We start from the raw sequence: 12,430 nt of genomic DNA on the forward strand, positions 1-12,430 counted from the left end.
GAAAATATTTATAGCTGCGCTTTTTGTGGTGGCAAAGAACTGGAAAAGGAGGGTATGCCCTTCAATTGGGGAATGGCTGAACAAATTGTGGTATATGCGGGTGATGGAATACTATTGTGCTAAAAGGAATAATAAATTGGAGGAATTCCATGTGAACTGGAAAGACCTCCAGGAACTGATGCAGAGTGAAAGGAGCAGAGCCAGAAGAACATTGTACAGAGACCAATACACTGTGGTAAAATCGAATGTAATGGACCTCTGTACCAGCAGCACTGCAATGACACAGGACAGCTCTGAGGGATTTATGGTAAAGATGCTGCCCACATTCAGAGGAAGGACTGCAGGAGAGGAAACATATAAGAAAAACAACTGCTTCAACACATGGTTTTATGCGGACATGATTGGGCATGTGGACTCGAAACTACCACACCAATGCAACTAACAACAATTTGGAAATAGGTTTTGATCAATGACACATGTTAAAACCAGTGGAAATGTGCGTTGGCCATGGGTGGGGGCTGCGGGGGGGTGAAAGGGAAAGTAGGAGCATGAATCATGTAACCATGTTAAAAATGATTATTAATAAATGTTTAAAAAAATTTTTTTAAAAAGTGGCCAGAGCAACAGCCAGGGAAGAAGGTAGCTGGAGCTAAGGAGAGAGCACCCCAAATCAAAGAGGAGGCTGACATTAGAGGAATATGCGGAATGCTCCGTCTCAACCCAACTCACTCCAAAACACTTTATCTTCAGGGCCTCAACCCGACTTTGAAATCACTACTCTCAGAGGAGTATATGGGAATCTCTTGTATTTTAGAGTCATAGCAAGCTTTCCGAGGCTTACTGTTCCCATCTTTCTATTTTATTTGTTTGTCACAGTATCTCTGCCTGATTCATTGGATCCAACTAAACTGGACTGACTGCCCAGTACAGAACCGTAGGGTTCTGGGTGGGGCCCCTGCTCACATAGAGATAAGTGTATATGAGGTACCAGTTCACTCTTTGTGTCCCCATTGCCCTGGCATTAGTGTTTTAAGTGGAAAAAAGAGGGAGAAGCAGACAATCCATACCCAATATGGCCACCAGAGGGCTCTGCCCCAGGAGATGACCATCAGGGATAAGATTTGCAGGCTTCATACATTCTAGAAAAACAGGACTATGTAAGCTTTTAATACACTGGCCCCGTGGTGTTAGGTTCTCCCTTTTCTTCAGATACCAGAGAATTAGATGGGAAGAAATTTCAAAAGTGTCAGATGAAAGATAGAGCTGGCCAAATCTCAGGCTCCTTTTCCTAAGACTAGCAGCCTTATTATGATGGGGGGGAAATGTTTTAATTTTGGCCTTCTCCTATATACAGATTGTTTTGAATTTAACTTTGCCAAATTTGTAACATTGATCTTCCATTTTATTGTTTTTGCTTGGCCTACATGCTTAATTCTGTTCTATAAAATTAGCTAAGTTGCTATCTAATAGTTTGCATTATAGAATATTTCATAAACCAATAGAATGAAGCAAACTATAACCAGGAAGAAAGCTAAAGTAATGGAATACTAAATAACTCAAAGTAGAAAAGTATAATAAATTTCAGGTTACCTGGGATCCCATAAACCAGTGATGGGCAAACTACCACTGGCGGGCCAGATGCTGCCCTCTGAAATGTTCTATCGGGCTGCACGACATTATTCCTAATCTGACAAATACAGTGAGTAGGATACAATACAAAGAAACCTCGAAAGAGTTGCCTTAGAAGCAGACTGACAGATGAGCATTGCCTTTCCTTTGGCCCCTTCTTTAAAAAGTTTGCCCATCACTGCCTTAAACAATGAACAAAATTATGATTTTTTCCCTGCAATCTACTTTTATGAAAGACATATGAATATGTTCTCTTTCTGCACTTATGCCAAGAAAAATCCAATTTAGAAGCCTTTTAGACTTCAAGATCCTGAAATGCCTTTTGAAAGAAAAATTAAGTTATATGTGGTAGTGGTAGAGTTTGTATTTTATGGCATTATATTTGTAATGTTTTAGATACTTATCTAGGTAAAGTATTCTGTTTAACTATTTCTCCACCTCTTAATTGTTAGTCTAATGTACTATTTTAAAACCTTTGAGTAAATTTGACATAAAAATGGATACTTACAGGGGGCAGCTGGGTAGCTCAGTGGATTGAGAGCTAGGCCTAAAGACGGGAGGTCCTAGGTTCAAATCTGGCCTCAGACATTTCCCAGCTGTGTGACCCTGGGCAAGTCACTTGACCCCCATTGCCTACCCTTACCACTCTTCCACCAAGGAACTAATACACAGAAGTTAAGGGTTTAAAAATATATTAAAAAAAAAAAAAGAAAAGAAAAAGGAAAAAAATGGATACTTACAGCTGGTTTATATTGTCAGCACAAATTCATTTAAAAATATGAATTTATCACATTGTTTTGTGATAATGTGCCTGAAGGAAACTCACAGGTGACAATGTGATGAATAATTAGTCCATTCATTATTTTCATTTGTTCTACCTGGAGTACCCTGTACTTCTTAATTCTTTGCTATATGCCCCTCCCAGCAGCCTGACCTTCCTTCTAAAATCTCTCAGTTGCTGCTTCAGAAGGGTCAGTGCTGCCTTGAATGGTAAGAACATGAAAACTTAAGAACTATCACAAAGGTTTAGATCAGTGGTCCCAATAATTGAGAATTCTGTCTCAAGTGGAGAGTCTACAAACAGGTACCTGCTCTTATAAATCTTTTAAGTCTTTTCCTTTTTTTCCACATTAAAACTTAGCATCTGCTGCTCTCCTGAATAACTGAAACTTGAGACTTCTATAAATACCTGACCAGTCAATTAGTAAGAGATACATATCTAATGACTTTGTGGTTATATTTCATTTTTATTAAAACTTTTATGCATTGCCTGATACTTCTAAATCTAGCTTAAATTTTTCAAAGCTCTTCTAATTTGCATAGCTCCCATAAATATGTAAATATTCATTTTTTAAATAAAAAAGTAAGCAAACCATTTGATTGTAAAGTCAAGGGCATGTGAATGATATCTATCCATTGATAATGACAGTATATAGGGAGTACCCAGTTTTGATGTTTTTATGAAATTTGCTTTGTGCACTGAATTGGGAGGGAAGTTTAAATAAGCATATACATCTTATTAGTTTCTTGAAATCTTATCTGAAATTATTTTTGTTCACATTCAGTTTTGCTCACATCCATTTTATATACCTTTGCCAAATACTGTAAAGTAGGATTCTTAATTCTTTGTGTCAGAAATCCTTTTGGCAATCAGCTGAAGCCCAGCTGGGGTCCTTCTCAGAACAATATTTTAAAAATACATAACACAAAATAGCTAAGATTACCCAAAAAATCAATTACGGTGAATTTTCAAAAATTTTAAAAAACAATTCCACAGACCTAAGAACCTTTTATTTCCCCCAATGTTTACATGATTCATTTTCTTTCCCTTTCCCTCCTCTCTTTCTCCCAGAGTTGAAAAGCAATTCCTCAGTTATACTAATGTTATTACTTGATACCTATTTCCATATTATTCATTTTTGCAATAGAGCAATCTTTTAAAGCTAAAACCCCAAATCATATACCCATATAAACAGGTGATAAGTCATAGGTTTTTCTTCTGCATTTCTACTTCCACAGTTCTTTCTCTCGATGTTGATAGCATTCTTTCTCATAAGTCTCTTGGGATTGTCCTGGATCATTTGCATTGCTACTAGTAATAAAGTCCATTATATTGGATCGTAAGTACCCCTTTTGTAAAAAAAAAAAATAATCCTAGCTCTGTAACTTGCTATCTCTTAACCTTTCTGGTCCATAATTTCTTCATCTATAAAATAAAGGAACTAAATTACATGAATTCCAAGGTTCCTTCCAACTTTAAATCTAATCCTCTGATTCTCCAATTTATACTTTATAATGCTGAATACTTAAAGCTGGTTTGTATTGTCAGCATAAATTCATTTTAAAATATGAATTTATCACATTGTTTTGTGATAATGTACCTGAAGGAAACTCACAAGTGACAAGGTGATGAATAGCTAATCCATTCATCACATTAGTAATTCGGGAGCAAATTTCTTTCAATAACAATTTTTTAAAATCTAGAAAACTAATGATAATTCGTTATTTTAGGTAATTGATGAAATTTATCGTGTGCTGAGATATGTAAATTCTACCAGAGCCCCACAACGGGCTCATGAAGTCCTCCAAGAGTTAAGGGACATTTCCTCCATGGCAATGGAATACTTTGATGAGAAGATTGTTCCAATTCTAAAGAAGAAGTTACCAGGATCAGATGTGTCTGGGCGACTCATAGGCTCTCCTCCAGGTATATACTATTTATATTGTATCGAATTTTCTACTAGTTCTTAACTGTAAAATTTCACTTAAAAGCAGCCTTTTCAAGCCAAAATGAATGCTATGTAATTATAATGACTAAGCTTGGTCCTAGAGAAGAGAAAATGAACTTCCCTCCTTTGTTTGGAGGTCAGGGAAAAGTCCTATGGATGTGAAAGACTACAAATACTATTAGTCTTGGATGATATGTTAGTTTTGCTAAACTGCTCTTTTATATATATATTTTTAATTCTTTGAAGGGGAGTTTTTATTTCTAGAAAATAAAAGTGATGTGCTGCTTAAGATCATCTCTCCTAAATAGGGGAAGGGAGCAGATGTTTTTGGAAATAAGATGTTTTGCTATTTATGATCTTTTCCTCTTCTTTTCATCTCAAAATTCCTTGACATCACCCCTACTCTGTCCTTCTTTCCTCTAGTTTCTGATAATGGCCACCTTTGTTAAGGCCAACCTCTAAACATGTGCCATTTCCCTCCTGCCTTTTCCAGCAGATTGCTTTCTCAAACATCTCCCTTCTCTCCCCAATCTTCAACCTCTTTCCCTTTCTAGTGATTCCTTCTGTATGGCTTTCAAACACACTCAAGTCTCCCCAACTTTAAAAAACCTTTACTATAACCTACCATTCCTTTAAGCTATCATCCTATATCTCTCCTCCATTTTCACTCAAACACTTCCAAAATCTTGTCTACAATTTATTATCTCTACTTCCTTTCTTCTCACTTCTCAATCTTTTGCAATCTATCTTCTAAACTCATTGCTTAACTGAAATTTCTCTCTTCAAAATTACCAGTTCATAACACCAAAATTACCACTTAGTTACCAAAATCAGTGATCTTTTCCCAGTCTTCCTCCTTTTTTTATCCTTAAGGCTATCTGACAGTGGATAGTTTCTTCTCACTGCCAACTGTGGGTTTTACTTCTGGCTACACTCTCCCTCTAGGTAACCAAAATAGCTCCTGCAGGGTTTAATTATCACCTTTATGATAAAATTCAGATTTATATAGCCAGCCCTGATTTTTCTTTCCAAGTTTTAATCTTGGGCATCCTGTTGGATATTTCTGTGTGGATGGTTGCATAAGCATCTCAAACTCAACATGTCTAAAACAGAATTCATGCTCTTTCTTCTCAAACTCATCCCTCTTCCAAATTTCCCTATTCTGCTCTTGAAGATTAGTAATTTTCATTGTGTCCTTAACTCCTCACCCTACCCTACTCCCATCTTTCAATTCTGTTGCCAACTCCTGCCATTTTCATCTACAGCATCTCTTATTTCTGTCCCCTTTACCACCTTAGTTCAGTCTCTTATCACCTCCTCACTAGGCCTCTATTTCAATGGCCTGCTACTTGGTCTCCCTGCTTCAAAAACTTATCTCATAATTTTAGTTCATCCTCTCCAGAGTTTCCATAGTAATTTGACTTTCAGACGGATCTGACAATATCACTCCTCTACTCTGTCAATTTCAGTGGTTCTCTATTGCCTCTACAGTAAAATATCAATTCCTCTCTCTTTCAATCCCTTTTACTCTATCTTTCCAGCCTCATTATATATTCTCTTTAACTACCATATATAGTTGTATTATTCTCTTTATATTTATTCTGTGTATGCTTAACTACATAACATCTCTCCTATTTGAAAATAAACTTCCTGAGAACAGGGATTATTTATTGTATCCTCAGGGCCTACCAGCAGTGCCTTGCACATAGTAAAGACTTAATAAATACCTGATTGATTGATTGATTGGTTGGTTGGTTGATTGATGTAAAAACAAAATATATCAACAAAACTTTTATTAATTCAGCAAGAAAACCCAATTCTTTTAATTTCAGCGTTTTTCCCTAGAAACTAACTAGGAGGCAATTCCAACCTAAAACAAATCATTCTAGACCCTTTTGGACATTATTAGAAGAATACAGATTAGAGACTAAGAAGGGACTGAGCCTATGATTTCATTGGTATAGGTAACTCCCAAGAAAGAAAACTCTCTCTCCCAATAGAAGAGTTGCTTAGAGCACTATAAAGTTCTGACTTGCTGAGAGTTACACACCAGTATGTGACAATCAGAATGTAAACCACATCTTCTAGATTTTTAAGGCCAGCTCTGAATCCACTAAGCCATATTGCCTTTGTTTTATGCATATAGGTTGGTAATTATTTTTAATAGTTTGGAATTTAATTATGGTCAGGAGGGGGAGCTAGATGGCATTTTAATATAAGTACTAGCCATATATTCATAACCTGGTTCCGTTTTAACTTTATAGTCTCTTTACACTTTACATTTACTTATTCTACAACTCAAGTGACAGTGGCCTTCTTATTGTTCTGTTCAAGATACTTCATCTTTCAACTCAGGATTTTCACTGGATGGTACCCCATATCTGGAATGGTCTCCCTTCTTATCTCTACTCTCCCTCCTAGAATCCCTTAGCTTTCTTCAAGTCCCAACTAAAATCCCACCTACTTCTGATCCCCTTTAAAGTTAGTGCCTTCTTTCTGAGCTTTTATCTTATTTACCCTGTAAATTATAAATGCATAGTTGTTTGCATATTGTCTTCCACCACTGGAATGTGAGCTCCTTGAAGGCAAGGTATATTTTTGCCTTTCTTTTTATCTCTGGCACTTAACACAGTGCTTGAGCCAGATAAGCATGCTAAGTTTGTAGTGATTTTTCTGATAAAAGGAAAACTGTCATAATATTGGTTTTTGGTTAATATTTGATATAACAGGTCAAAGTCCAAAAGGAATATTGGACTAATTTTAACAATATGAAAAATGTCTATGTTTGCTACCTTTATGTCAGTGCTTTTTAAAATTTATTAAAGATGCAGGTTTTCGGAAGAGAAAGGAAGTAGACAGTGGAACAGCAGTAGGCTCAGAGAAGAGATTTAAAGAAATATCAAAGGAAAGGGAAGAAAGTTGGTGCCAGAACATTACCCTTAATATGTCTCACAAATGATTAATTCTGATATGGAGAATCAAGATAATAATAGTTCTTTCTAGCAGGTATTATTAACATACAAATGGTCAGAGAAAAGGCTTAAAGTAATGCCATGAAAGGAAAGGAAAGGAAGTTGGTGCCAGAATGTCACCTTTAATGTATCACAAACAATTAATTCTGACATGGAAAATCAAGATAATAATAACTCTTGCTAGCAAGTGGCAGAAACATACAAATGGTTTCATTTTCAAACATCTGGTTAGAAAAGAACACCAAAATCAACATCACTCTCTTGATGATTTCTCATAGATTCAACTGTTATATTGATATAAATCACTACCAGATCTCTGTACAGAAGCCTTACCTTTCCCCTATATTCCACTCCAACATCACTGCCTATTGGATATCTCCAATGAATTTATGCCACAGAGATCTGAAACTTAACATGTCTGAAAAAACTCATCTTTTCTTCTAACTTCTCTCCTCTTCCTATTTTCCCCATTTTTGTAGAAGGTACCACATTCTTCTTGTCACTCAAGTTCACAATTTTGGAGTCATCCTAAACTCTTCCCTCTCCCCCAGTCTTTCGTATCCAGTCAGTTATTAAGTTTTGTCACTTCTGCCTCCATATTAATCTCACATATCCATCACTTCTCTTTGTTCACATAGCTACTGCCCTATTTTTAAAGTTCTCATTACTTCTCACCTGAAACAATCCAGTAGACACCTAATTGTGTTCATCCACTGCATTAACTATCAAGGCAAATTCCCTTTTTTCTTTTCTTAAACATTTATTTATTTTTACAAACATTTATTATCTTTGCTACTCTCCCAATCTCTCCAGTTGAGTTTTTTTTTAATGAAACTCTTAAAAATATTAATAGTCCAACAAAACAAACATCCACATTGGCTATATAAAAAAATATATGTCTCATTCTGCATTTTAAATCTATCACTTCTTTGTGATATGTTTCATCTTCAGTCCTCTGAACTTGTACTAAAATCTTTCAAAGTTGTTTTTATTTGTAATGTTATTATATAAATAATTTTAGATTCTGGTCACTTCTTTCTGAGTTCACAAGGTTCTTCCCAGGTTCCTCTGAAACTGTCCATTTTGTCACTTCTTAAGGTCCAGTAATATTCTGTTATACTTATATGCCATAGTTTCTTTATACCTTCCCAATAGGTAGGAATCTTCCTAGTTTCCAGTTTGAGACTTCTATGAAAAAACCTGCTATGAATATTTTTGTACAAATAGGTCCTTTTCTTCTTTATTTGATCTGTCTGTGGTATATACACTTAGTGGTCAATAGGTATGAACAGTTTAGTTAATACTTTTTTTTTTAACCCTTACCTTCCATCTTGGAATCAGTACTATGTATTGGTTCCAAGGCAGAAGAGTGGTAAGGGTGGGCAATGGGGTCAAGTGACTTGCCCAGAAATCACACAGCTAGGAAGTGTCTGAGGCCAGATTTGAACTCAGGACGTCCCATCCCTGGGCTTGACTCTCAATCCACTGAGCTACCCAGCTGTCCCCAGTTCATACTTTTTAAGCATAATTCCAAATTACTTTCTAGAATAGCTAAACCAATTCAGAGATCCACCAACAATGCATTATTGTGCCTTTTTTCCTGTAGCCTCTCCAACATTTATCCATTTCCTCTTTTTATTAGCTTTGCCTATCTGATGGCTATGAGGTAGACCCTCAGAATTGCTTTAAGTATCTCTTAATTATTAGTGATTTGAACCATTTTTATGTAATAGTTTATAGCTGGAGTTTCTTTTGGAAACTGCGTCCTCATATCCTTTGATCTTTTATCTATTGGAGAATGGTTCTTAGTCTTCAAATTTTTGAATTAGTTCTTGGATATATATTGTATCTTGGATATAAATAAGACCTTTATAAAGAAACTTAATACAAAGATTTTCTTCCCCAATTACTTATTTCCTTTCTAATTTTAATTGCAATTTAGATTTAACTGCATTTTTAGATTTCTTTTATATAAAAACTTTTAAATTTTATATGATCAAAATTGATTTTATCTTCTTTGATGCTTTTTAATGCTTGTTTAATCATGAAGTCTTCCCCTATCCAAAAAATCTGAAAGGTAATTTATTCCTTCTCTAATTTGATTGTGACGTTGCCTTTTACATCTAATCATGTATCTTTTTAGTTTATCTTTTTTAACAATGTGAAATGTTGGTCTATACCTCATTTCACTTGGTTTTCCCAGAGATTTTTGTTAAAGAATTAGTGCTTTCCCTAGTAACTTGGTTCTTTATGGTTGTATGCCGCCATGTTTGCTTCAATCTGTTGTGTTCTTACTCTGTTCCACTGATTGACTTCTGTTGTACTTAAATCATTTTAAGTGTGCTATATTTTGTGATTTGGGGCCCTTTCTTCCTCTCGTTTTTTCTTTTTTTTTCCTTATTTTCTTTTTTTTTTTTTTTTTTTTTTGAGATTCTTAACCTTTTTTTCTCCTCCAAATGAATTTCATTATTTTTCTACTTCTCTAAAATAGTCCTATGGTAGTTTGATTGGCATAGCCAAAGAGAAATTTCTGAGGCACAGATTTAACCATATTACTCTCATGCCCAAGAAATGTCCATGACTTCCTATTGCCACTATGATAAAATGCAAATTTCTCTGTTTGTCTTTTAAAACCCTTCCCAATCTGCCTTCAGACTACCTTTCCAGGTATATTACCCATCATTCCCCTTCAAGTACTCTTTAAGTTAGCCTTCCTCTCATCTTCTGTACTTGCTTTCCCATCTCTTAATAGCTCCATCTTGTCACCAACTGTCTCCTCTTTGTGGAATGCCTCAGTCCCTTCCAAGCTCAAGTCTACTCAGAGGAGTCTACCCTATCCTTGAATTGCCGGTGCCCATCCTTCCTTCCTTGTCTGTGGCTTTTGTTTCATTGTCTGTCTTTATGTTGTTCCACCCTCTCTACTCCCCATAAAAAGTTGGAAACTCTTTGAAGGCTGTGTTTATTTGTATACCCAGCTTTGGGCACATAATAGGTGCTTAATAAATACTTACTGAATTGTAATCTTATGTAGATACAGAAAGGTAACAAAAAGCATTCTCAGCTCTTTGTGGTCCACTTAAGCAGCAATGTAGAAAAGCCAAAAAAGAGCACTAGACTTAAAGAGCTACATTTTGGTCCCAGTTTCCTAGATAGCTGTGTTTCCTTAGATAAGTTACTTCACTTCTCTGGTCTCTGTTTCCATATATCTAAGAAGAGTGCTGTGGATCAATTGATCTCAGAGAGTCAGTGATTCCGTAAGTGACAGGTTTGTGTAAAATATAAGTTTAAGGTTTAATGGGATTTGTACTTTAAATAGAACTTTGTAGTATACAAGTTGTATAATTTTGTGTTTTATGGTATTCATCTGCTTTATAACAATAATTCCAAAGCTAAAATATCTCCCCAAACCTCCTTAGATTGTCAGAAAACAATTGTAGTCCCCTATGACTTGCTTGTTGCTTATCTTTTCATTTGGCTTAGAAGTTGGCTGTAGTCTTCACAGATAATTTTCATTGCATCCTTCACATAACCCTAAAGGCCTATGTGTTGGTTTCAAGCATTTTACTTTTATGAAGTAAGTAGTTATTTCTCAGATAATTATTTCCCAGCTTTCCTTATGTGTTTTTTTAATTACTGAAGTAGTGAAAATGTTTATGATTTTTATTTTCACATATATATGTTATTAAAAGTTCTAAAATCTAAATATTGTCATGATAATTTGGAACTTGGAAATTAAAAAATCATTTTACAAAATCAGATTAACCAGCTTATTTGTATTATATAGACTAAGTAAATTATAAAGAGCTAGAAACTATAAGAATAGAATATAGTATTCAAAAGTTTGGGTTATGTCAAATATTAAACATTTCAAAACCATCTTTTTAAAAAATGATTAATTTGTGTGTCTCTTATAATTCTTTCATCACAGTTCCAGGACCTTCTGCAGCCCTAACAACAATGCAGCTCTTCTCCAAACAAAACCCTTCAAGACAAGAGGTCACTAAACTTCAGCAGCAAGTGAAAACAAATGGTGCTGGTGTGACTGTACTCCGGCGTGAAATTTCTGAGCTTCGCACTAAAGTGCAAGAACAACAGAAACAGCTTCAAGATCAGGACCAGAAACTGCTAGAGCAAACCCAAATCATAGGGGAACAGAATGCTCGCTTGGCAGAACTGGAGCGAAAGCTTCGAGAAGTCATGGAAAGTGCAGTAGGAAATTCCTCAGGGTCTGGGCCAAATGAGGAGTCTCCTCGGAAACGGAGAAAGGCAGTGGAAGCCATAGACTCGCTTAGGAAATCTAAACGCCTTCGAAATAGAAAATAACTTGGAATTCAGTTATAGCTCCAAAAAAGCATGGCTTAGCACCCATGCAGTCATGCTCACATGGATACTTTGATTTAGCAGCATGGTGTCCTTTAGGCTGCTCGGTCTTCAGAACACAACTTAGACTTTGACATTTATTCATTGTTGGGACATTTTCCCCCCTTTCTGTCTGGGTGGACTGATGCACAGGATGTTTTTAATTTGCAATAGATTTGTACTAACTAGACCCACTCTATCATGTTTTGAGGAGTTAACCCTTTTTCTGTGCAGATGATGTGTTAAAGTAAATTTATTTGTGTTTCTGCATATATGCACATTAAATAAGGATCTTAAATAAACCCTATCTTGACAGACTAGAAATTAAGTTTAAGTACAGAAAATGTCCTGTTCACTTGAAAGAAAAGATCTACTTTTTAAATGGACACTATCTTGTATAAAAAAAAAAAAAGTTGACTTTTTGTTACAAGTGACCTTTGTCTGGAATGTCTGAAAAGTAGTTAATGCTTTTTGGTATTGAAGTAATGGGTGATTGAAAAGGACTTCTACAGTACTGACTGCAGAAGAGACCTCTACAGTATTGACTATATATTTTTGTAGACTACTGGCAAGGGACTCATCCAGCTATTATATACACAGTTTCAGTTCTCTGGGGGAACCTGGTCCTACATTTGCATGGATAGCTGCATGCACTGCCTCTTCGGCTCACTCAAGAGCACTTGCACTGGTACTGACCTTGAACCTCTAGATTTTCCCATTGACAAGCAACGAAGCTAAGTT

The 12,430-nt window shown here is 35.7% G+C and overlaps 1 protein-coding gene across 1 annotated transcript in view; it reads left to right on the forward strand.

Annotated features, from left to right (window-relative positions):
* Nucleotides 1-12,020, forward strand: part of FBXO28 (F-box protein 28) — an 84,349-nt gene extending 72,329 nt beyond the window's left edge. The window contains exons 4-5 of the mRNA XM_044676895.1: nt 4,141-4,336; nt 11,259-12,020. Coding sequence (XP_044532830.1) covers nt 4,141-4,336; nt 11,259-11,653 — 591 coding nt within the window. The 3' untranslated portion in view covers nt 11,654-12,020. The remainder of the gene's footprint in view (nt 1-4,140; nt 4,337-11,258) is intronic.
* The last annotated feature ends 410 nt before the right edge of the window (nt 12,021-12,430 follow it).

The sequence above is a fragment of the Gracilinanus agilis genome, chromosome 4, assembly GCF_016433145.1.
Source record: "Gracilinanus agilis isolate LMUSP501 chromosome 4, AgileGrace, whole genome shotgun sequence".
Classification (NCBI taxonomy): domain Eukaryota; kingdom Metazoa; phylum Chordata; class Mammalia; order Didelphimorphia; family Didelphidae; genus Gracilinanus; species Gracilinanus agilis.